Raw genomic sequence first — 27,160 nt, forward strand, 5'->3', positions numbered from 1 at the left:
ATTTATGATATTCATACAAAAAGTGTGCAATCACATTGCAACTTATCCTCCTCGCTCTGGCCACAAATGAGAATCTTCCATACCCGAGATACCCGAGAAGAGTATCGTGTTGAGAACGCACTGCACAAAGCTCATAACCTAAACGAAGAGAAAATTAAACAAGGGACATCCAAATTGAGAAGTTAGTTTTTCTTTACCCTTTCTTTCACTTTTTCACAAGGCAAGCTTCTTCTCATAGAATAGTGGCAATTTGGCTTCTCATGAATATCAGCAAGCACTTTGAAAATGAGTTGCAATTGTTAGAAACTATAAGGGACATTTAAAAAATAGCTTCAACTGTATCTTTTTGACAAAACCAGCACTTGAGTGGAACACACTATATTTAATATAAACAGAAATGATTTACCGACATGGCAAAGGTCTAGGTCAGATATCCCTTTTTGCTCTTTCAAAATACTCTATAATTGCAAATAAACAAAAAAACTCAAACTTTCTTGCAGTACTTGGAAAAAACAGAAAAATAGAAATACATTCACTGCTATATGCCTTGTTCTTTGATTCATCAGTAAAACTGCAAGATAATACCCAAGTAAAATTGTAAGTAATACTTGGGTAGAGAGAAAGTGAGAAGAGAGAGAGAGAGAGAGCTCTGATTTGGGAGGAGACTTTTGAGGGAATCAGAGAGCTCTGATTTGAAAGAAGAAGGGCTTTGAGGGCGCGCGGGCGCGCGCGCGCGCGCGAGAGAGAGAGAGAGAGAGAGAGAGAGACCTCCGATGGTTGTCGGAGTGAACGTCGAGGCTCCCTTCTAGCCGGTATTTCAACGAAAACCGAGCGGTATTTTGGCAGCAAGTATACCACCTACTTCTCCATATGTACCCTTTTCCTTGAAATGGATTTTCCTCAAAACAGGAAGAACGTTTTTTCTTTTTGCACGTTACGTTTTTAAGAGGCTTTTTTTCAGTATGTAAGGGCAAAATAGGAATGTTCTTATTTTTCCCACAATTAAACGCTTTTGCACATGGCAATCATATTATATGAATCTATACAGTCAGATACCCGCTCCCTGGAACGCTCTCCACCGCCGGCGGAAGCAAAAAAACATCAGAGGAGTCCACCGCAGTCAGCGTTTGCACCGAGAGCAGCAATGGAGACCATCCCCTGCGCTCCTTCTCCGCATCGCTCAGGCGCCGTCCGCCTCTCCTCCTCCTTCCGCCCCACCTTCCCCCGGCGGCTATCCGAAGCCCTCCCGACGAAGATTCCGTCCTCTCGCCGGATTTCCTTCCAGACTCCGGCCGTCTCGCATTCCGCCCCCCACCTCTCCCACCATGCAGGTCGGTGCCTCCGTTTCTGTTTCGAAATCGCCTATCTTAGTCTAGGGTTTTTTTCGTGTCAGGGGGAGGGATCCTTCTGATATACATGCGTGCGATTGCTAGTAGCTGTTAGGAAATTATCGAGTGATTGGATCTTATTCTACGCTGGGTGTTTTCTTAGGACTTAGGGATTTTGTTATTCTTTAGTGCTTTGGGAGAATAGTCGAAATTGATTTCCTTCTCTAGTCGAAATGCTACGGTTCCTCTTCTCCTCCTGTTGTGGCCTATTGTTGCTTTAGAAGTTTCCGAATTGAGGAAAAAGAAAAGAGATCCTTTTTTCATCAGATAGCTCAAACTTCCCATTTGTCTTTCTCTTTGGGATAGAAGAAGAAGATTGGGAAGCTCTTAACTTGTTTTACGAGTTAGGAGAAGAAGAAGAATGTTATGACTTATGGTGACGATGATGATGAAATCCAAGAAGTTGGCTCAAAATGCTACTTTTTCCCTTCTGTTGGGATGATTGTTCTGGTGTAGCCAAAGAATTTGATCTTTTTTATGTCTGATTACTCAGACTTTCCTCTTTGTGGAAGAAGAAGATGATGATGAAGTTTTAAACGTATTTTATAGTTTAGTTAAAAAAAGAAGCAGATGATGATGATGAAGTAGAAGAACATCCAACACAGTGACAGATCCGTTGGACGATGATGATGATGATGTGTTGTTTCCTTCCTTTTTTTTGTTTTCTCGCTGTCTAGAAGTCTGTATATTAGCTAGAAGAGGTGAAAATTTCTTTATCAGATGATGTTGGTCATTACTTCTTTATTTATTTTTCTTCCCCCTAACCTGACGACGTTTCTAGACGTTTCAAGGTAGCTGGAAAGTTTGGACCTTTGTAGTTGGATTTGCGTGATTTGAAATTTTCATCTTCTGTTTCTTCTTTCGGATGTGATGCTTTTTAAGTTTTTGAACTTTTAGCTTTTTCTAGGTCATGTTCTTTCATGAGTTTCTGTACTGTAATCTTTTATGTTCATTGAGTTTTAAACTTTTATGTAAAAGATTGGTGAAGGTGAGATAAAAATATCTCCCTTCTTTCTTTTATTGCGATCTTAGAATGTAAAGAAATTTGATTTTGAAGTGATCTTACAATTCTCGTGACCTTATTTAATTTCATAATTATGTTCTTGTCTGTTTAGTATTTTATTTCTTCTGTTTTTCATACAACTATTAAAGAGGAGGTTTAAATAGGGTTTTGCTCCAGATACGTTAACAGCCGAGAATGTCCCATTACTTGTTTCATTCCAATAAGCTCCTTGTGCGATTTAGTTTAGTTCGATTGAATTACATGTATGGATACTGTGTTGTTTGCATATATTAAACTTTTTCTCTTTGTAGGTGTATAGATGAATCTATACTTTGGTTCGTAACAGGTTTTCCAACCTAAATATTTTCTTAAGGTTAGCATCCTTGCCTATGTCACATGGGTGTGGGTGCGGGGGTGCCGCAATTTCAAAAACCTTGGGTGCGGGGGTGCGAATATATATATATATATATATATATATATATATATATATATATATATAGAGAGAGAGAGAGAGAGAGAGAGAGAGAGAGAGAGAGAGAGAGTCCAAAATTGAAACTTCTAAATAAAATCATATAAAACTTCAAAATATGGGTTTAATTTACACGTTGGACTTTAGGAGACATTTCCTATTCTCAATGAAAGCTTTTAATTTCCAAGAATCTAAATAAAATCATTTAAAACTTCAAAATATGGGTTTAATTTACACGTTGGACTTTAGGAGACCTTTCCTATTCTCAATGAAAGCTTTTAATTTACAAGATAGAGTTTAGGAAACCGTTTTCTATTATCAACACTTTCCAAAGCTGCCTTGTTGAGAAACTCATTTTATGTTTTTGGTGGATGAGAGGAAGTTTTATTACTATTAAATGAGAGAGATAGAGAGTTTAATGAGAATTTATTCACTTGAAAATAATGTTTTTCAATGCATTTTAAATGAATTTAAAAAGCAAGGGTCTCTTTTTTTTTTATTTTCCAAAGCAGATTTTTTTAATCCAAAAAATGGACCAAAATGAACCTGGGTGCGTTGACCGCACCCATGGTCGGGTTGACCACACCGGGTGCCGCACCCGCATGCTCACCCGCGTCGCGTCGACGCGGGTGCGGCACCTGTCTTGGCGAATCCCTGTGACATAGATCCTTGCTAATATGTCTATCTATTCTCAGCAAAACCAGGTCTAAAAGATTTCTTGCACATTAGTGACTTTGACAAGGCAACAATAATGAAGATGCTGGATCGTGCTGCTGAAGTAAAGGCTTTACTGAAATCAGGGGAGAGGTCATTCCTCCCATTTAAGGGGAAGACGATGGCTATGATTTTTGCGAAGCCATCTATGAGAACTCGGGTTTCATTTGAGACAGGGTTTTTCTTATTAGGTGGTCACTCAATATATTTAGGACCGGATGATATCCAAATGGGTAAGAGGGAGGAAACTCGTGACATTGCTCGGGTTCTTTCAGGTTACAACGATATTATCATGGCACGTGTTTTTGCTCATCAGGTATGATGGCGAGTCTCTCTTGTGATGCTTAACAGTACTTCCCCTATGATCTGTATGCTTAAGTTTTGTTAATAGCTCTAAGCTTCCATTGATCCAGTTATTGAAGATTTTTGTGGTATTTATGTTGGTTGCCTGCTATGTCACATGGGTATGGGTATAGAGTGTACGACACGGCAATTCCAAAAAAAGTGGGTATGGGGACACAGCTATATATATATATACTGAAAATATAATTATAAATTATAAATTAAATAAAACTTGTATGTACTGAGGGTAAAATGGCATGTCCGGGTGTCAACGCGAGTATATACAGGCTGACACTGATGTCCAGCTTCTAAAAGTAGATAGCAAGTTCACCATATTTATTACCCTAACAAAGTCCGACAATTTCATAGTTGTTTGTACTTTTATAAATTAAATAAAACTTGTATGTACTGAGGGTAAAATGGCATGTCCGGGTGTCAACGCGAGTCGACACAGGGATACACATGTTGACACAAGTACAGAGGGCAAAATGGAGTGTCGGGATACCATAGGTTGCCTTTTTATTGAATGCTGGATTTTGTAGGTTTCATATAATCAAAATTACTAACGTATTTTTTCGGATTTCAAAAGAGCCTTTTTTCTTAAAAAATAGAACTAAATAAATTTGCAGGCTTGATTGGCATAGAAATATCTATGACGAGGGTAGATTATATACAGGCTGACACTGATGTCCAGCTTCTAATAGTAGATAGCAAGTTCACCATATTTATTACCCTAACAAAGTCCGACAATTTCATAGTTGTTTGTACTTTTGCATGGATAGCTCCACCAGTTGTATCTTTATGATTTTAGAGAAACTTGTGCATGTTGCATTGTAGTTTTCCAAGACTGGTGAATTTATGGAAGTTTCAATGTTTATTCTATCTAGAGCTTTTGGAATTTGTTGGGACTTGGGAGTAATAACAATTGCTAAACTTTCCAGCATCCATTGAGAGCCTTTCTTTGATGTGTATTCCTTTTGTCAAAAAGGCCATTTTTTTAGTGGGTAACATGCTGCTGGTGTTTGAGAAATGGTGAACTTTTTTTATCTATGCATTCTGCTAGCAGGTTTAAATAGATCATATTTGCCACAATTGTGGCTGATTAGTAACTTAAAACTGAAAAAGATGTGAGTTTTGTAGGATGTGTTACTCATTTGTCATTTCTTGGAAAATGCTCTAATGTTTCCTATCATTGCTGATAAGTTAACGAACTTACAGTACACCTTACCTGTCACCACCATTTATTGTTTCTAAGGCTCATTTCCCTTCACTTTGAGATGGTTGTGCTATATGTTCTTTTACACCTTTTCTCCTGGAAATTGAGATGGAAAAACGGTGCCTTCATGTATTTGTTATTATTTAACTAAGATGTCTTGATGAAATATGCTTGAAAGCTGTGACGAATATGTTCTATGGTTATGATTTAGCTTCACAAAATCAACAGCTGATCTTTTTGCCATGGTGGTGAATTAGGACATTCTTGACTTGGCAACATATGCTTCCATACCAGTCATTAATGGATTGACTGATTATAATCATCCTTGCCAAATCATGGCTGATGCACTCACCATCATTGAACATGTAGGCCAACTCGAAGGGACTAAGGTCAGTATGCTACCACGTGTTTCCATTCTCTCGACAGCATATGGCTTCATTTTTTTTGTGCTCTTTGTTAAAAATCTTTGTTTTCAGATCATGCTAGACACTATTCATCAATAGACGGCCTTTTGACTTTCACATTCGATCCTTTTTCTTGGAAACTACAGACTCATTTTACTTGCAGGTTGTATACGTTGGTGATGGTAATAATATTGTTCATTCATGGCTTCTGCTTGCGTCGGTGGTACCATTCCATTTTGTGTGTGCCTGTCCTGAAGGATTTGAACCAGATGAACAAACTGTTCAGAAAGCAAGGAGTGCTGGTATTAGTAAGATTGAAGTAACTAATGACCCAAAGGAAGCTGTTATTGGGGCTGATGTTGTCTATTCAGATGTCTGGGCAAGCATGGGACAAAAAGATGAGGCTGCATACCGCCGCCAACGCTTCCAAGGTTTTCAGGTATGTTTTACCTTGCAGTTTCTATTATATCGTTTGAGAACTCTGGATCAATTGAAAAACAAACTATTCATAGAGTGAGAAACCCATACCCCGTTAACTCCTGTCTTATCTACTAGAAAAAATTAAAAATAGATTTGGAAGGAAATAGAAAAAACAAATGTGTAAAACTGAAAAACTTAAGCGTCTTATTCAAATCACTTGATTGCCTTGTATTGTTTTTTTTATCGATGAGATTGTGTTGTATTCTTGTTACACTAGGAATAAACTATTCAGCAGAATCTAGGAGTCAATAGTTTGACAAACATCTAGGTGAATGTCATAACTCAAAGTAGCGCAACTTCCATTTGAACATGCATTGTGTTCAAGCAATTACATATCCAAATATAACCAAGTTTTCAGAAATCATTTCAAGTGCTTTCATGGATTTCAATCCATATGTTGGAACCAGCTGCCAGACATTTAGTTGGATTTCTTTTCACTGTATTGGAAATGAAAGGCTTGCTAAATTTAACATTGCGATAGTCCGGTTGATTTTCATAAACTTTTAAGCACCATGATGGAATCACAGGCGGATGAAGCTCTAATGAAGTTGGCAGGACCAAAGGCTTATTTCATGCATTGCCTGCCTGCAGAACGGGGCACTGAAGTAACAGATGGTGTGATAGAATCCCCTCGTTCTATTGTCTTTCCACAGGCCGAGAATCGATTGCATGCTCAGAATGCCATAATGCTGCATGTGCTGGGATTATGAATGCCAAGATGGATACCGCCTAGTTTTCCCAATTTTGTATTGCTCGTGAATATTTTTTAGCGTTGACAATTTTCTGTGCTCATTAATGATCTGACACAAAAACATATTGGGGAATTCTACATGCTTTAATTCATATTTTAGCGTTTAATTTAACATTGACTTGTGGAAGCTTTGGGGCTGATGTCATGACTTTCTGCAAAAATTTTGCTTGCATATGCATAAAAGCTTGCTCCATTGTGAAATGATCATGTACTGTGGGAGCGGTGCACATTGACAGAATTTCTCAGCAAATATGCATTTATTGACAGACATCAGCATCTTGACGCCACATGATTTTGGTGTGATGGCAGCTGCTGCAGAGAAGATGACTCGTATACTTCACAGAAGGATAATTGTGCTGAAGCAGCTCATGGATGCACGCATTTATGCATGTCTGTTTTCCAATGGAGATATCTGGAATGATGTCTTAACGTTCCTCGGAATTGAACTTGTTCCACGCCTCCTGAGAATGCATAGAATAACAGGTCATGGACATAGAAGAGAAGGCCCAAGTGCATAGGAAACCGTTACTGAATTAAGCGGTCGAGTTTTTCTCCCCCTATTTGGTGGGCATCATCACTTCTCAACAACCTAGGATGACATGGATTACCAAATTTAAGTTTATCCATGCTGCAAGGTAACATGTGTTTAAGCGAAAGGATCTGTATGAAATTACGAATCCAATGTCTTAATCACATTCGACTACATATCATGTCAATTAATATGGCTTGAGCCAACAACATTTAGATCAAATCATATAATACGCACGGAAAGGAAGCTCTTCTAACATATCATTCAGTGATACGAACAAACCTTCAGTAAATCGAAGACCTTCTCGGAAATATACTTCTGCTGAATGGTTGCACCCCGTTGTTGAACCTTGTCAGGATGTACGCAAAGGGTAGCCTTCCTATAGGCTTTCTTGACGGCAGCAGATGTTATCACCTCTGTTAATGGCACAGGCTGCCACCCACTCTCTGATCCAAGGATCTAGCACCAAACAAGAGAAAAAAATACATCAACCAGTTTATTAAGCCCATAACCGTAAAAACTATTTCATAACCACTGTGCACTCTCTCTCTCTCTCTCTCTCTCTATATATATATATATATATATATACCAATTGTAGATAAGATTTATTCGTACATATTGCAGTGTTGAAAGCAACGCACGCAAGTTTCCTTCCTTTCCAGTCGACCACCTTTTGATGTCAGCATCGAGAGTTTCTGCTAATCTCTGTGTTAAGAAGACATACAAATCAGAAAAGACATGCCTATAGGAGTTGGTAAAGTAAATATATTCAGGCCACATTTCTCACATTTCTTTCTGCTAGTTCCCTTTGACCAAGAATATCACGGGCTTTCTTTTCCGCAAGAGCGTTTGCCTAAAATCACACAGAAAACAAGTTTAAGCACTGTCCAATACATCGATCATCTAACCTTCAGAAATCAGAAAGCAACTTTGGCTCTCAAAACATAAATGAGCATTGCGTATTAACACACTAAATTTGAGGGAAAAAGCATTTCAGCATGGCCAGATCACATAATACAGTGATGCTAGTCGGAAACTCGATTTCAGCATTACACAATGGCAACTAAATTCATGAGAAATTAGTAGCCAGCAACTATGGGAAAACAAAATCAAAACATGTCACATACCACACGTTCTGTAGTACGCTGGTACCTCTCGAATCTTGCTTTGCACCTTTTCTCTGTTTCCCCTTCAAATTCCGAGTGTTTTCCAATGGAATGGGATGCTTCAAAATAGACAAACGGTACTGCAACAATATCAGTAACTTCCAGAAGCAGTGTTCTAGTATACAGTTAGATATCGAAGATAAACAGTAATTACAGACTCAAATGCATTGCCCAAAAAATGAATTAGAAACTTCAAACAAAGAAACCATACCATGTAATGAAGCGTCACGTGGAAAGTTCTGCACGTCCTGCAAGATTTCAAGGCAAATTTAGTTCACATCTGTGTGATGTGCCAGAAACAAATTGAGAAGAGAAAAAAACAATCATAAGGGTGATAAAGAGGAAGAATATACTCACAGAAGTAGAAGTATGATTTGCACTATTCACCCTCATGCTTGTCCCAACACATGCTTCAGATTCATTATCTTTCTTCTGCTTATCTCTTAATGAAGCAGCAAACCTCTCAGTAACCGCCCTCTCCATGCGTTCTCTTGCCTCTGCAGCAACTTTCTCGACAATTGCCCTTTCAGCAGCTCTCTCCCGAGCCACTGCTGTTGCTCTGTCTAGAGCAGCTCGCTCTGCCCTAAGCCTGGCCTCTGTAGGAGCCTTTTCTCCAAATGATTTTTGCCTGGATTCAGATGAAGTTTTTTCTGCTTTTTCCCAGGCCTCTGTGCTTGCTCTTTCGCGAGCTTCAGAGTTCGCTCTCTCTACAGCTGCTCTTTCTGCCCTGTCCCAGGCATCAGCAACTGCTTTATCATGGGCTTCATTGGTTGCCCGTTCAACAGCAATTCTGTCCTTTTCTCTTTCACGCTCCCTTTCTTTTTCTTCTTCCAGTTTCATCAACCGCTCCATTTCTTGCTCTCGATCCTTTTTCAGCTTCTCTTTGTCCAACTGAGATTTTTCTTTTTCAGCTCTTTCATGGTTTTCACTGAATTTTCTCATCTTCTGCTCAGTCCCTTGAGTCCCATTGATCTCGTGGACCACTTTTAATATCTTCTCTTTCTCTTCTGATTTATTAACATGTTCAGCCGCTTCCACTTTTTTATCTTTGATCTCCTGCATGGGGATCGCTTGATCTGTATTTTTCTTTTTTTTAATTGCATCCAGCTCATCACCATCCTGAAATGTTCTAAATACATTCTCATTTTGTTCATGCTCATAAGCCTCTTTATCTGCTTTTAGTTTGATAGTTTCTACTTGTTCCACTGGTTCTAGAGCAGCCTTTTGTTTGTTCTCGTGGATTTTGTCTTGCTTTCTTGATGCTTGAACAGTCTTTAATCTAAATGAACTTTCTCTCTGTTCATGGGTCTCGTGTGCTGCAGTTATTTTTTCCTCCGAGTCCTTTTGATCAGTGTCTAGCTTCTTCATTTCTTCATGCTTCTGGGGCTCCTGAGCTTCCTTTAGATCCTTCTCATTTTCATTCAGTTCAGCTACATTTTGTTTTTTCATATTGTTCTCCCTTCCATGAGCCTCTTGACCGGCCTTCAGTTTATTTACACTTTGCTGCTCCCTTTGATACACTTCAACAGCTGGATTCAGTGTCTTCTCATTTACTTCCTGGTTGTGAACTTCCTCCACTTTGCATTCTCCTTCGTTCATTTCCCTCTCGTGGGACTCTTTTACCAAATTTGATCCCTTCTCTACCTTTTCCTCATCACATTTCTCAGCAAGGTCAAAACTCCTTTGCTTTTCCTGAAGTTCAAAAACATCAGCATGAGGCCTCATTTCTTCATGCTTGTCTTGCCGATCATAATCATTTAATCTTTCCTTCATTTCATGCTTATCAAACTCGTTGATCACATTTGATCCATTCCCTATTCTTTTTTCTACACATTCCACAGCCACGTCAAAACACCCTTGTTTGTTCAGGGGTTTAAAAAACTCCTTTGGAGGTCTCCTTTCATGCATTTCTTCTTCATCACAATCTTTTATTTCTTTATATTCCCTGTCCAATACTTCAGGAGTCATCTCCACAGTGCATTCAAAGAATTCTTGAGCAGTTTCATACTCTTCTCGCTCCTTGTGCCTTTTTCCCTCTCTGTCTGCCAACTTCTTATTGCTTTTTAGAGTGTTTCTTCTTCTTTCCCTGGATTCCTTTGCAATCTTTAGCTTGGCTTTTGCTTCCTCCATCACTTCCTTCATTGCAGCTGCAGAAGCAGCAGCAGCTGAATTCGCATCAACCTCAACATCCAAGCAAGGTGGTGAACTCTGTTTTGAAGCCTCTTCAACTAAATGAGTTTCTGAAGCAATCACTGTATGATGTCGTCCATTGCTGGACGCCATGTTATGTAAATTACCATTCTCATGAAAATATTTCATGCTTGAACCCAGCCTCTTCTTAGAATCACCATTCATGATGCCCAATTTTGGAGGTGGTCTTGAAGGTGGTGGCAGTTGAGTAGGATGTGTCTGAAGGTTAATCTCGGTGACAGATAGAAATGCATAATTTGGAATATACTTATCAACACCATTATCATGACAGGAAACATGCATGTGTGAACTAACATAAGGTTCATCTTCCATCTGACAAGGCTTAGGGTGAATGTTACAATTATCTTGCTTGAGCTCATCCCTGAACGCATTAGGCAGGCAAATTCCAGAAGAGTTGTGTGACAAGGCTCTTGTTGTAAGCTTTATTTCTGCTACCTTCTCAGTGATGCTGGAATCAGTACATGTATTACTAACTTTCCTGTTGTGGCTCTCCACAGAAGGCAAGCAAGCATCAACCACAAATGCACATCCAGACACAGCCTCAAGCTGTGGAACATGCATTTCATTTGTGGAATTTTCTTTGCTTTTGTAGTTCATCATTTGAAATGATACATCCAACTGCTTTTGAGTGTCGTGCATTTTCTGGTATGCTGACTTGGATGCGACTGAAACATTCTCTGGAGTAGTGGATGAGATTCCATCTGAATGCTCCAAAGAAATAGTGGAAAGATCGGTAGGAACCATCTTCAAAGACTTCCTTTCTCCATCAACTCTGTTAAAAATAAATTTTAGAATCTCTTTGTTGATATATTCTTTAATCTGACAAATCTTACAAACAAGCCAAAATTATCCTGAGAATGGCCATTTACCATCTTAAGGACCAAGCCAATAAGATCGTGGGTCTAGCCCATCAATTAGAAGTTTGAACAAATATAGTGACCCCAAGTGAATTTGGTTTCCATATCTTATTAGAAAACACAGGAAATGTGCGAGTGTGTGCACATGTAATGTAAGCATAGAAAGCACATCGGCCATTTTTGGGTGCATTAAACAATGCAAATAAAATTGGCAAATCTAATAATGCTGCATCGTCAATAAATTCCCACTAACAAAGAACATCTCGAGCTGGCCCAAAACAAGATGTGGAAGGCCATTAAGGGAGTACATAAAAGTCATATGGTGCTACTTATGGCTCCAAGAAAACTCTAAATGCCCTCAAAGTATGGATTCTGTGATCTACTCCATATATATCAACAATTGTAATCACTTAATGGCATGCTTTAGTATCTAAAATTTTAATCTCTCTCTCTCTCTCTCTCTCTCTCTCTCTCTCTCTCTCTCTCTCTCTCTCTCTCTCTCTCTCATTTGCCAATGTTTTCCTTATATGCATGCACACACAACCCTAATTTAAAGTTTATTCCACTTAATCATTCCTACAGCATTCATAACTTCAGCAGCTAAAAATACAGGTTAGAGATGCTAAATCAATGAAAAATAGTGACATTTTCAAGACCAAAAAACTTTATGCAACACTGCCTTCCACCAGCACGTGTATATATATGTCACTGAATGCTTCTGAAAAGCTCAGAAGCTCGCTTCAGAAGCGCAAAGTGATGCACTTCTTTCATGCTTCTTAAACTTTATGGAAAGCTCGCTTCCCCCAATATGGAATTGAATTTTCATGAACATTGGAAATGCACTTTTTATGTTGGAAAATTTGTTTTTTCTTTTCAAAAAAATGATGTTTTACTATAAAACTTACAATGTGGGTAGTTTTGGGCAAAATTCTCAAAAGATGCATTTAAGTAAAACTTAATTTTTTTTTTCTTGAAGTTACTTCCTACAAACTTCATTATGGCTTCTCACTCCCTTCCCCGTATTCTTCTCATTCATGTTTCACGCATTAAGGCATTTCTTAGACACTCTCTTTCGCTCGTGCTTCACACATGCCTTCTCGAACACACTTCTTACTCTGGTAACCATGATATATACTCCTAAATTTTCATCTCTGACCTGTTTCCCCCCACTAATGAAATTATACATCTAGTTTTCCTTTTCTGTTCTTATTAGGGTTCCTTATATTTCTTTTGAAAACAAATGGGACTAAAAATGACTGGAGTTATAGTCAATTTTATGAACATATCACACATACACCATCTTTTTTTTTTCTCCCTTCCCACAAAAGAAGACCTAAACTCCTCGTTGCATTGCTTAAGATGACGATTAATGTAACCTTCAACACAGTAAAGATCTTATTTTAGCTTGAAAAACATATAGTTTTTTTTCGCGTCCCTTTTCTGATTTGACCGAGAAGATGCATTTGATAGAACACAAACCAAAACCTCAAAAAAATGAAAATATACAGCATGCAAAGTCGAATCAGCTAAGCAAGAACAAGAACTCGAGTATTTGCGATCTTAGTAGCGGTTCCATTAGTAGCAATAGTAGACCCAGCAGCCGCAATAGTAGTAGTAGTAGGAGCGGCAGCAGTAGTAGTAGTAATAATAATAATAGTAGAAGGCAATGACGGAGGAGGAGAAGTTCTATAAACAAACACCCATGAAAAAAGAAAAAAAAAAGAAAAATGAAGAAAAGCAAACCCACACATGCCTCGTTTTCTTCACGGAGCCACCCTCAGAATCCCTCCTTTCAGCTCCCGCACCGGATCGTCCGAGCATCTCCTCTAGCGAGACCACGAAATCGCGTCCGAACCCGCCGAAGATGTCCGAGTAGGAGTCTCCGGAGATCACCGCGCCGTCGCCGTCGCCGTCGCCGTCGCCGTCGCCGTCGCTAGAGAAATCGAGGAACGGAACGGGAGGCGTCTTCCGGGTGCCGGAGAAGCCGCGGAAGATCTCGGCGTAGTCGTCGACGCAGGGAGGGAAGGATGGGACGGTGTACTTCGGGGGACCGCCGAAGACGTCATCGTAGACGGTCTGGCCAGCGAAGACATTGCCATTGGGCGTCTTCTTGCCACTGTGGGCGCGGAACCCGTGACGGCCCCTCTGGACGGAGGGGCGGAGCTCCTCCATGACGAAACCCTAGCCCTAGGGTTTCAGGAGGGGGAGGGATTTGCAGAGAAGAGCGCAGGTAGACGAGGAAGACGATGATTTATGAGCGCATTATTTTTGTTTTTTTTTTCTTTTATACCTTGAAAGTTGGTACTCTAATCAAGCAGAATTTCATGATTTTCCTCTCTCTTCCTTTTTGGTCACACAGGCGATTGGTGGAAGCAATCGGCGATATTTTGCTGTCGTCTGACTGGTACCTGACCAGGTGGTGAGAGCCAGCGCACGATCAATTTACGTAAATGTCCTTCAAGCTGATTAAATTATTCGACATGATAGTACTATTTTGAACGTGGGGCGCGTTTGCGACACCTCTGAAAAGTGATTTCGAATCATCATCCATCAGAATCAAGGTCCCCTTTCTTTACCCCGTGACCCCCTTTTTTCTCTTGCTTGGGATTCTTTTTCTTTTTTCTTAATGCGTTCTCTCGTACAATGGTATTTGGAAAATCATTTTCTCACCTGAGGAAATAGTTCTTTGTCAGAATCATCTTTTCAAAGCTTGAGAGAATGATTCCCACAGGAGTGTGCCCATAATTACTCGAGATTTTTTCCCATGAGGATTGATTTTCAAGCTGCCTATGAAGTTAGAAGTTAGTCCCTTTCCAAGCTCATTTCTCATGTTACGTAATTGCATAACTTCTTGAAAACAAATTTTGACTTGGCAATTAAAAAAATAGTATATAGTTTAAAATTTGTCATTTTATCAAAAGAAAAAACATAGTTAGCTTATTACAATTGAATTGCAAAATAAATTATAAATTATAATTTGTTTTTTTTTTTCAAAAATAAAAATGAATAAATAGTTTATTTAAAGGATAAGTCAATGCCAAAGTATTCAAGAATGTACCTCTCACGGTACAATTTAAAAAATATATTTTATATTAATTAGACTTTGCATATAGCAAATATAAAACATTTAGTTAGTCAATCTTGAAATAAAAGTAATATCATATAGCATGACAATTTTGACTCGTTTATAACTAAATTTTCTAAAACTTTATAATTTCTCATGGATCGTAAGTATTTTTGAGCGGCTGCCCGTTTCTCACTTTACATAGGCCCAAAAAACTGAAGTTGTGCTTCTCACATCACCTCTTGATTATGAAAACCTGTCATTTCTTTGTGCAAAGGGCAGGTGGCTTTGTTGCAGATGAGTTTCAGAAATATATATACATATATCAGCAAAATAATCAGGAAACCTAAATTAGTATATTAAATCCTAAAATGAATTGACCTTGATTTTGCGATTATATTTGTTAACTGAATTTACTTGGCTTGCAGCCAAGTGGGTAAGGTAAAGAACTAGCTGTAATGGGCCGAATTTCACATCCTCATCACATATTCTTGGTAATCAAGGCTATTTGTCTTACAATTTGAGCTAAATTGCATAATCATGAATGCTAATCGTTAATTAAGGTGCTGCATCATGATCTTATATGTCGTGGTCCAATTCATAGATAGTACCAGAAGCTTCATAGATAAGTGGGCAGCTCGTTTTTTGAAAACTCGTTTCGAAAGCACGATACTCCTCGCTTTCAAAATTTGATGAGAACTTTGAATCTTCGATAGTTCTCCTATACTTTTCACAGGGTTCATCTATTTTTTTTATATGTTAATTTTACTCAATTTTTCTTGTTTTTGAATGTGCTTTTTTTCACCAGCTCGCTTCCATGTACTTTCGCTAAATTGATAGTCATCATTTTTTAGATTTTGTTAAAATTCAATTCTTACACTAAAAAAATAAATTTTAATATTTGTCACTTTTATCTTAGTTTTTATTTGTGTTTCATTTTGATTATTATTTAATTTTTATTTTTTTTATTCCTAACTTTCCCCTTCCTATACATTTTTTAAATGCATCGTTTTTTGGCTAACCTTGGTCCCCAATCTTATTACTAAGATGCGGTCATAACCGACGCATAGCGTGCTATGAGATTTGATGGTGACGTGAGTAAGCACACCTGCAATTCAATAGTTAGTTGAGATCATACAAGTATGCGGTCTATGTCCTAATGTTTTTGGACTAGTTGGCTCAGTCAAGTTTGGAAATACTTAGTCTCACTGATACTTTTGTTAGGTTCCACTTCCACACCAAGGTTGTTAAATGCGATGAGGCGAAGTGAGACGTTGAGCCTGCGCTTCGCCTCTCACAACTGGAATGGAAGTGAAGCGGTGGGAGGGGAGGCAGTAAGAGAAGGACCACCCGTCCAGCTGGTACGGAAGCGAGGGATACGTCGGTCGTCCGGTAGTCAGAGAAGACTGAGCAGCAGCTGCAGCACAGCAACTCCGGTGGTCACAACTGGTCGGAGGTTGATGAGGGGCGCATCACAGCAACGCCTCAGTACCTTGAGCGTGCGCCTAGCGCGTACCCTTCAGGTAGGCCTCTCACAACACTGTTCTCCAACCATCTATATAAGGCAACAAAGTTTTTGATGTAACATCATGACATTTTTTTTCTTCAATTAAATAATCGGGCACCTCACTCATTGTGCTAGGTAGGGTCCATCGTTTTTTTTTTAGGTTATGCTGACCCCTTACCAGAAGGCAGAGGGATTTGATCCTGGGCGGCCTTCACAGCTTGACACAGGAACCCCTTATAATACTACATGGGATACCACCTCGTTGGTGTCCATGTTTTTCCATTGAATCGTATACAAATGATATATAAAGTGTCAGCCGTACACCCTTGGCCCCACTCATCATCAGCCATATTGCTAAACTACAAAATGTTGTTGAGGAGTGAAAACAAAAAGGAAAGGTGAATTAGGTATGGGCCATGCATGGACAAGGGACAGCGAGTTGGTTGGTGATCACGTTTGAGAGTTAGGGCTATATTCGGTAGTCCAGTTAGGGTTTCCCGATTAGAGGACCATAGGCTTCCGAGGAATTCAGGATCGGCGATTTTTTTCAATTTCCTTTATTTTTCACAAAGGAAACCGCTTCCATGTTTCAAAGTTCAAACGGAACCCAAGGGGGGGTGGCCGTTCTTGGGGCCTCATGTTTTTGAAAAACACACATTCAATCGCAGCAATATTATGTGGCAGACACGAGAAGAGTTCCCCCTAGTTTTTACCCATATATTACAATAACATCCCTACGTCTTGCAATGTTCACACTTCATCCAACATGCAATTTCACAAAAGCAGCCTTCCATTTTTGGACTGTTTTTTTTTTTGTATGGTTATATAAGTAGAGACATTTTCCAGGGATATTAAACATGTGGGTCTGTTCTTTTCTCTCTATTTTTGGCTAATCCGTGGTTGGAAACTAAGATGTGATTAAATCACTGTTTTAAAAGGCTAAAGTAACTGATTTCATGCAAATGTTATTTTTTTCTTTTCTCTCTCTCGTTGGACTCATATATCATACACACGTTTATTGTGGAGTATGGATGTGATCTCAAGTTGTTGAAACTATCTTGACCAAGTGATCTTGGACCCAATGTTGTTGCTATCCATCTCCTCCTTTTTCCACAGACTATTGATGCAATTGGTAAGCAAGGGAACCTGGACTTTTTACACCAATGACTGACCTCACAAGTGCATCAAGTAGATTTCCCCAATTGTCCAAAAAAGAAGAAGGAAAGCAACCAAAGTTAAAAATCTAAATAGGAATGGGAGGATAATTGTATTACTAATTATATGTATATAGTAGCAAGTAAATTCATGGTAAAGAATGGAATAGTACTCCCATAAACCATTTAACCGATATATTTCAGTCTTTTTCAAGTTATGGACCAATACTGAATAGCATTCACCTCTTTCCATCTTCCGACTCTTTGACAACTACACTAAGACGACATCAATGTGGTCATTCACCAATGAATGAAACAAGTTGTTGAAAGTTGAGAAATGTGGTAAAACTTCTTCAAAACATGGAAAACATTTTTTTTTTTTCCATTTAGCGTGAAGAAACCACTGCTATGGTTTAGACGTTCCATTACGGGCTGAGAAGTGTCCTGCCCACCGAGGATAGTTTCCAATTTGGGTTAAGGCTTTGAAGCAAAGGACACACACCTAAATGTTATGAGCATTTCTTGTTGAGATCTTTGGGGAGCCCTGCAATGTAAATAGTTGCAAAACCAGGAGCATTTTCTTGTTGGTTAACCACTTGAGATCTTTTGGGCCCAGCATCTTTATTTTAATCAATTTGGGCGTGGGAGTCAAGCCTGTTGTTTTCTGTGACTAACAAAAAAAAAAAAAGGATCTTCGTTAGGCACGATGGATGGGGTTAAAACCAATTTACAAACTTTGCACGTCCCAAAGCCGCATGGTTAGTCATTAGGTAAAAATATTAGGAGTGTCAATGGGTTTGGTTTGGTTCGGATTTAGGTGAAACCAGATTTTCAGGTACAGTATCAGGCTGGGACTCGGGTCTACTATGACAGAAACCATACCCAGACTCGATAAAAACTACATGAACCAAACCTGGTAAAAATAATACTTTTTATTATTTTTACATTGAAAATTTGTGGGTCTTAATCGAAACTCGAGCCCAGGTCTGATATAAAATTTTAAAACCTATACCCGGGCTCATGTATTAATCAGACTTTTTGGGTCCAGACCCGAGTCTTCTTATTTGTCACCACAGTTCCAGGTAAACCCGACCCGTTGACACCCCTAATACCAATACCCAAAATGCTGCAATATAAGCACACGTGGCATCTTCCTATTGGTGTCTCCAGAGAACGTTACTATCCAACCAGGTCCTTATCATTCTAGATCGCCTAATCGGGGACCAGAAACACCCATATCCTTCTAGTCCGTCCCCCAAGTTCAAATGTGTTAAATTCCACGTCATCGCCAATTCTTTGACCTTTCATAGTCACCAACATCTCAATCTTGCAATATGTTCATTTTTTTTGAAAGAAATCTTGCAATACTTTCATGGGGGTCCGAGAAATTCAAAAAATGTAGACTTTCAAGTCTCACATGTTTGTAAATATATTATGAAATTCTATCATTTTTAAATTTTTATGATCGTTATTTTGATATTTTTTTAAAGTACAAACGTACAAAGTTTTTTTTATATATATTTTTCTTGAAAATCAAAGACTTTTTTTTTTCGAATTTAGCGTGAGTTCTTCTCTTGCTGGTAAAATCCTGATAAAGCCCCATATTGGTTAGGATCCTTGGTGGAAAGCGAGATCCCGTATCCACCTGAGTTGATGGGGTCCAACTGGAATTCGGAGTGCAATTAACGTATTGACCTTCAGTAATCACTTTCAGACGTGGAGCGGGCGTCACAAAAGAAAGGTCTTGTTTTGACCACTCTCTCTCTCTCTCTCTCTCTCTCTCTCTCTCTATATATATATATATATATATATATATATATATATATAGGAAAAATCTTTCATACAATTGAGTCCACCCTGATGGTTTCAAGTGAATCGTAAGCTGGAATAATGCAAGTCGAGTTGAATGTTCAAAGTCAAATGGAGTCTAAAATTGTCTCAATTATTATAGCAAAGGTCATTCATGAGCTGTGCTAAGATTGAATATGAATACAGGGCATCACACCATTTGAGAAGGAATTGATTTCCCGAATTTTCATATCACAATGGCCGAAAAATGACAGAGCATATAGGGCTACCTACACACTCCTGTGTATAAAATCCCCTTCCCCCAACATATATATATATATATATATATATATATATATATATATATATATATATATATATATATATATATATATATATATATATCCATGCTAAACCCATTTGGTGCTAAAATTAGAGCTAAAGTGCGCTGATCGCCCATCGCATGTATTGATGAACAATCAGCGCATAAAAAAAAATGACGTTGAAAACTCTTTATTGGTCAGTAAAGGCGCTTTTAGTGCACCACTAAAGACCTTTTTCAAAAGTGTCCTCAGCTTTTAGTGGCTCACTAAAAGTCCCAAACCCTTTACTGTCGCTCTTAGTGCACCAGTAAAGGTCAAAAACGTAATTTCTTTATTTTTTGCACATTGACCTTCCATCAACTCTCGCTATGAACGATCAGTGCACTTTAGTAGCTCTGATTTAACACCAATGTGGTTAGCGCAGACCCATTACTCTCTCTCTCTCTCTCTCTCTCTCTCTCTCTCTCTATATATATATATATATATATATATATAGAGAGAGAGAGAGAGAGAGTAATGGGTTCGTGCTAAATGAGTTTTTTAGATTTTTTTGTTTTAATTTTAAATTTTGACTGATCTATGCACTTGATTTTATAGGGATCAACTCTTTGCAGTGTTGACACATGGTTGAGTTTTATAATATTTGAAAATTCAATTCTAAAATCTTTATAAATTTTTTTAGGTTTCAAATATCATTTTTTTCATTAAAAATACATGATCTAAGTGTAGATTTCTTGTAAATAGACCATGCCCAATACATTTATGTCAAAACTGTGAAAAAAAAATAATGGAAAAGCAGAAAAAAAAATTGGCACGTACCCATCTCTCTCTCTCTCTCTCTCTCTCTCTCTCTCTCTCTATATATATATATATATATATATATATATATATATATATATATATATATATATATTGCCTACCATATGGTAACAAACTAATGAGTAGAAATCACCCTTTTCTTCAAAAGTTTTAAATTGGGGGTGTGATTTAAATAGTTTGTTTAGTAGGAAACTTGTTTTGAATAATGTGATTATGGTAAGTAATTAAGTTTTTAAAGAGGTTCAAAAATCATATTTTTACATCAGAAAAACATGATCCAAGGCTTGACCCTTAGCAAACAAACTATAGAACAGAGTCTTCACTTCATCTTGCCCATTTTCCTTTTGCAAATAACTTTGGTCATCTTTTCCTTCACCCTTCTCAACTTGTTCTTTTCCCTTTTCTCAAAAAAATCTACTTTATGTTGGAGTTCACTTTGAGCATACGCTCCTCTTGAGTACAACAAACACTTTTTCCTCCTTCACCTTGACTTCACAACTTACTCATCATACTTGTGATCCACAAACTGATCACCACTAAAACGAAGTCTAATTTGAAGGTTTCTCTCAACTCAATTTTCCTTGCAAGTCCTTATCAAATGTCTCTTTGGACACCCACTTCAGGTTCTGTCAAATCCACTTCAGCAATGACCCATAGAGAGTATACCTACACTTCGCTCCTTGGGGTGTCTCAGGTTGGCCCCAAGAGTCATCTCAAGAAACAACCAAGAAAATACTTCTCACGCTGCATCCTGCTATTAGCAATAACAGAAGAGTTCATTCTGTATTGTTCTCGACACTACAAGTGATAGTCGAACAAGTGATAGTCGAGCTTCACCTTGTGTTGCCTTCAACCACAAGCGACAACCTGTTGATGTTACAACTCTTTGACATGCTGATTCCCATACCACGATGTACTTCAAGCTACTTCGACAATAGTCCATCACTTTCTCCTTTCCTTGCGACATTTTGTCATGCACAAGCCCCGAACCTAAGGGCTCCAAATGAGCACTTATTGCTCAAGAAGCACACATTTATCTCAATCACATGCACTTTTTACCTATCAAAGGGGATCTTCAAACCCTAGGGCATCATTTTGACCCCAACCAAGGCACTATTGTCTTAACACTGGGCAACTCTGGCCTGATATGGTCCTCTCTATTGATAGTTAAGAGGTCACCAACATGTGCCACTAAAATGTTTGTTCCTTCAAAAGCAATGTTGCACACTTCTACGATTCACGACATAACTACTCCTCGAGTAAATGGTAGCTTTTCAAGCATATACCGACTCACCCCTTATGATTTTCCATAGCGGTCTACTCCGGTCACATGTCCAACATAAAAAAACTTGCAAACTCACTCAGGCCTAAGTGCTTAATGCAACAACCTCTTACCACTACCCAAGTTTTGATAAAGAATCTGCCAACAACAACGGACCAACACAACCCAACTTTGTTCTAATTTTAACACATCATCGTCACAACCTTCAGCACGTAAAGTTTCATACTTCAACACACCTCAAGTCACTTAGACAACAGTCCTCTGCACACTCAGTAATCAAGCATTCTTTGCACATGGATCCCAGTGTAGCCTCATACTCAAGCAGGACGAAAAATTTGTCATCTTTCATGCTCATTGTTGGGGTACCTTTCTACCCCAGCAAAGGCAATTTCAAGCCCTTCGTAGTCCTCACAGAGAAGAACGACTACTAACGTGTGTCACAGGGATATCAACTCTCTTAAAGCATCAAACTTTGCAATTTTTCAACAGTCCAAATTAATCTTCAAGTGGGAGAATGCTTAGTCATGTATCACCCCCAAAGTGGTTCTTCAAAGTGAACTTTCTGGTCACTCATCCATGCAAGGGCAACTCTCAGCCCAATGATGCAATTCTCTACTCAGAGTTGCAACTTACTTCTAGAGCTAGCAAACGTGTTCTCACAGGAACCAAACCAACGAGTTACGAATAATAGCTTCTTTCACACACACAATCCAAAGAAAACTGCCAAACACAAGGGACCAAAATAAATACCATTTTTTCTCTCAAAAAGTGAGTACTCTGCTAACCCACAATCTCATTGTCCTTCATGAAAACTCGAGAGAAAACATACAAGTTTAATTGAGTCTCCCATATTCAAATATGCAAATTTATTCAACTGAATCGAACATGCACTCTTTGCATGTACAAGGAAACCCAGACAAAGGCTCTCCAACATTTTTGTTCAAACCAAACTCAACGACCAACTTGATGTGGATGCACAAGTCTGCTCTGATACCAACTTGACATAGGTATAGCCTGAGTGAGGCAAACAATAAATTTTTGTGCTTGGCATACCTCGAACTCCCGTGATTATGCTAGGCAACTAAACCTAGCCTTAATATGTGTTTCCTCAAACACGTGTAAACACACACAATGGATACTTTTTTTTTCTAAGATTCTTAAATAAGGATCATTGAACCTTGTCATCGCATAGCCCATTGTCACTTATATGCATCATTGTCTCATACCAATGAGCATTTTCAACCTAAGAGTCAAACGTGCATTGTCACTCCCACAGGCAAGTGCACACTTCCACCAAGGCCAAACCATACCTCTGGAGCACTATGAACATCTCAATGTTCAACACGGGTCATAAAGAGCATAAGGTATCACTTAAGTGTTGTCAATAAATAGAATACTCTTAAGTTTTATCCCACTAAAGGGAAATGACTTTCAACCCCTAATCCAAAGACCAATTGATAGTTGATACGTCATAACAAGTAACACTATCCAGATTGTTCACCGATGCCTAGGCATTCACTCGCCTAGCCCCAAGTCATCATACTCGGTGTGATCCATAGGAGAATAAGCCCTAACCCACATGCACCCTATGCGACCAACGCTATGTGTGAAATTCTCATCCAAGTCAAAAGATCCTTAACCAAGTCTCTAAAAATAACATCTTCTGATCTGCTAGCATATTGTTTAATCAAATTATTCTTCGTATATGCCGTCATACATCATCGCATCAATGATGATATCATTGTCTATCACATGTCATGCTACCACTATACGTTACTGATCAACCTAACATATACCATACATTCCTATAATCGATGCATTTTTCACTCAGTAAGGCTCTGCACTGCACATGCCTCATTCCAAAGGCTCAGTTCAAGATATCAACCATCATTTGGGTAGGAAGGATATCCCAAGGCTAGTCATGTGGCCAACTCGAGTACCTTGTTTCTGATCAAGCTATTCAAATGGTTTGTTTCGCAAAATACCAGCCCAAACAGGATGGGTCGCGAGACAGGCAGCCCGACTCAATGCCTAGCCCTATCTCTATCATGGGATTGCATCTAGTGACATGATTTAGGTCAGATTCAATCTAGGGAAAAATTGTTGTAGCCTTATCGGATTCGAAGTTGAATTTGGGATCTTGGATAGGGATAAAAAAATGCAATATTGTACACAAATTCCACTGGATATTTATCTTAATTAGATTCCCATTTATATGCAAACATCGTTGGGTCTGATTGCGGTCCATTTTGGATTTGGTGGGGGATGTAATATCATAAAACTAGATAAGACCCATTATCTATTCGGATCTGAATTTCTTTGCTGATCTGACAAAGCAAATTCAGGTTGGCTGAATATCCAAACAAAGCCTCTACTGTTTACGTCATGACTAGACTTTGACATGACAGGGCGACACCCACACCCAAGGATCTGAGTCAGATTACGAGCCTAACCAGATAATAAGCCAAATTGGCACTACAACAAATCTGGCCAACATCGACCATTCAAACAGAGGGCAAAGCGAAAGAATTGTCGTTGTTGGGTGTATATGCCTACAACGGTAGTTTCAACTGCTACTGAAGGTAGGGTTATTTTCTCACCCCCGCTCCCCAATTTTTGTTTTCTGCTCCTCGTTTGAGCGACCTACAACTGCAGTTTGGACTTCAGAGACTCGATTTTGGAGGTGGATGTTCAAGAAGAAGAATAGCAAAGTCCGGGAAATCCTTTCAGATACGTGAATGAGCAACAAAGGGAAGGTGAGGAATTGAGCAGAAGGGATTCGAGGGATGACTTTGATAAATGCAAGATGGTTTCAAAGTTTGTTGCTTTAGAAGTGGTTTGTAGAGTTTATATTAGTTCTTACATACTCATTTTATGTTTTAAATTTGTTTAAAAAGCTAATATATTGTTATTTTTTTGTTGAAATAGATGGAAAATAGGACAGATGGAGTAGTGCTTGACATAGCTTAGTTTTTTGAGATGACACATACACATAATCTTGTTACAGGATGAAAAATGAACAAAGACTGCCTCAATAGCCTCTGGAATGCTTAGAATAGGTTCAACTGCTTCTCAACTATGAGGCCCTCAATCAAGACAAGTTGAATGTACAAGACTTGCTTCTGAAGTTGAATCAAAGCTTGATAGCCTACTAACATACTTTGAAGAAATACAGAGAACAAATCTACAAATGCAAAGGGCTAATGAAGAAGTGCAAATGGCTAATAGATCAATGAAACAACAAATGTAGATGTTCATGAATATAATTGCAGCTCAGTTTGGAGGCACACAAATGTTGGACTTCATGAGAACCCCTTCTAATCAGGTAAAATTCTGATGTTTTTATATTCTTTAATGATAAAAGGCTTATATATATAGTTTAGAATTAAATTTTTCATGTGTTGCTATTGTAGGTTATGGAGGGCATGGACACGATGGATCGCCATTAAGCATTGGTATTGGTGTCCTTTTTTGTTATAGTTGTACAACAATAGGGATTTTGAATCATTGTACAAGACTATTGGTTTTATTTTACAATTTTATTGTAACGCCCCAACATGTCAACTTATAAAATTTTAAAACATTTAGAAAAAACCTTTCAAATTTCAGGGTTTGGTTTTAAAGACTTCAGCGGAAGAATTTTTTTTTAGAAAGAAAAATAAGTTGATAATTTTGTGCATGTTAGCTTACAAACCAACCTTATCCATAAAGAATAGCCAGGACGCCAATAGAAAAAGAGTGATCTCGAGTCATATTGCATCGTGCCATCGGTCGACTGTAAAGTCCTACTTGCCACCTGCCCATGAAATGGGTCAGTTTCATAACAAACTAGTAGGTGCATAAATACATAATGAAGAATAAATAAAGTAGAACATTCATAAGATAAGCAGTTTATTTTATTAAAGACAGTAATCAACATGTGTAATTGAAATGCGAGAAAGTAAATCTACTCTAGTATGAGCAATTTATTTCACATGTGAAGTATAACTAATCTGAAAGAAAGATACAACACAAGATGTAAGTAACATTATATGCAGTTAACTAGTACGAGTAGCTAATTATTTCAAGCAAAAAACTATGTAAGCAGTTTGGTTGATGATTGTAATGCCACAACAGGCATAGACAGTTCAACAAATAGTGAGAACATGTTAATTTATATTTCGATATTAGCTAGTCTGCAGGTACGCATAAGGTATGAATCATAGAAATAATTGAGACTAGTTTGGGGGTTTATTATGCCATGTATTTTTAATATCCCGAATAACTAGTTGAGTCCGCTCTAAAGGAGATGGTCATTGACCAAGAGAGAATTCCTCAAAGGCCACTTGTTCTAAAGGATGCATCCAACTTCTGCAGAAGTGTTTGAAAGCTATATTTTGTAACTATTTTTCCCTAATTCTGATGACTGGAGAAACTGAGTCTTTTGCTCGTAATAGTCATTAATGGCCTGGCCATCAGAGTTTTTGTACCTTCCCGTCCTCTCTTTCGACGGGAGTCTGCGGTTCGAATGGGTGCATCAGGTGTTAGTTAACTGAAGACCCATTCTGCATGCTCTGGTCTTTCAACCAACTCGAGCATCTTGCTTGTAAAGGCAAATCATCACCATTTATGTGATCTTAACATTGTGTTATTTGCACATTTTGAGGTTGCCACAACCCCATCATCCAATCATCGTAACATAAACCAAATGTACTTATCCAAAGGTACGATGAAAGGATAATATTTAATATAAATAATGCAATCATTTTAATATACTCTGATAAGTGTGTCATTCATTTCAACCGAGTGCTCATCACACACTTCAAGGTACTCAACAACCTCTCATCCTACTCACTATAGTACATATACCGTACCTGTCAAAATATTCAACTACGATAGTCGGTCATGGGTTTTTCAAAAGATAACCCCACATAGTGTTTCGTATGACATAAAATCATAAATATAACTTGGCATGCTCAATCACTACGAAATAAAAAATCTTAAATAAGTCTTGGGATCACCATGGATCCAATCATTCCTTCAGAATAACTGACTCAGGGTACAATTAGTTGCATCTAGCAACACACAGATGAAACACAAGCTAGAACTAATACTAGCAAATCTAAGCATATGCAGTACGACAACAACAAGAAGCAAATAAAGGAAATTAACAACATGAACTAACTACAAAACTAAATAAGCATGCAAAATATGAAGCATATAATTTCAGGGATATAAGGACAAACAAGGAACAATAAATCATGAGTCATATAAGTATCATGTGTCACTATCTCAATTTCCTAAAGCTTTATTTAATTCATCCAAAGTCCTCATGCGGATTTTTCCTACCTCGAGAGGTCGCGACACAGTGTGCACCTACGAGTGTAAGTGATGTGGAGCTCGGGTTGTGGAGCACGAGTGTGATTCATCGTGTGAACTGCAAATAATTAAAAGTGATTATTAAAATACAAGAAGCGTTGACCAAGTTGGGGTCGACCCCATGCAGTGGAAGTAAGGGCGGCATGAGTGGGTCCTACCCGACTAACCCGAAGGCTGAGGTTAAGTTGACCCTCAATCCAAAATACGATGCCACATAGGGTTTTGAACTTGCAACGTCCCAACACAAGGTGGCGTGCAATAGCTACTCCTACCAGACAAGCTAGCGGTGCCCCATTTGGTCCTACCGAAAAGGGGAATCAGGCAGAGGCATCACC

At 38.5% G+C, this 27,160-nt stretch overlaps 2 protein-coding genes across 2 annotated transcripts; one reads left to right on the top strand and one right to left on the bottom strand.

The window, feature by feature from the left end:
- The first annotated feature begins 1,051 nt into the window (after window positions 1-1,051).
- On the top strand, window positions 1,052-6,890 carry LOC149832325 (ornithine transcarbamylase, chloroplastic-like). Its single transcript, XM_090014449.1, has 5 exons — window positions 1,052-1,331; window positions 3,556-3,890; window positions 5,390-5,521; window positions 5,700-5,975; window positions 6,544-6,890. The coding sequence occupies exons 1-5, from the start codon at window positions 1,145-1,147 to the stop codon at window positions 6,724-6,726; spliced, it is 1,113 nt and encodes a 370-aa protein (XP_089870575.1). The 5' UTR covers window positions 1,052-1,144; the 3' UTR covers window positions 6,727-6,890.
- Window positions 6,833-13,848, bottom strand: LOC149832326 (uncharacterized). Its single transcript, XM_090014448.1, has 8 exons — window positions 13,284-13,848; window positions 8,820-11,445; window positions 8,674-8,710; window positions 8,424-8,542; window positions 8,084-8,149; window positions 7,912-8,001; window positions 7,579-7,755; window positions 6,833-7,228 (listed from the first exon to the last, which is right to left on the bottom strand). Exons 1-8 carry the CDS (start codon window positions 13,700-13,702, stop codon window positions 7,193-7,195), a joined length of 3,570 nt encoding a protein of 1,189 aa, XP_089870574.1. The 5' UTR covers window positions 13,703-13,848; the 3' UTR covers window positions 6,833-7,192.
- Window positions 13,849-27,160: the final 13,312 nt, after the last annotated feature.

This window comes from Nuphar pumila, chromosome 7, assembly GCF_984573655.1.
Source record: "Nuphar pumila chromosome 7, dmNupPumi1.hap1.1, whole genome shotgun sequence".
Classification (NCBI taxonomy): Eukaryota; Viridiplantae; Streptophyta; class Magnoliopsida; order Nymphaeales; family Nymphaeaceae; genus Nuphar; species Nuphar pumila.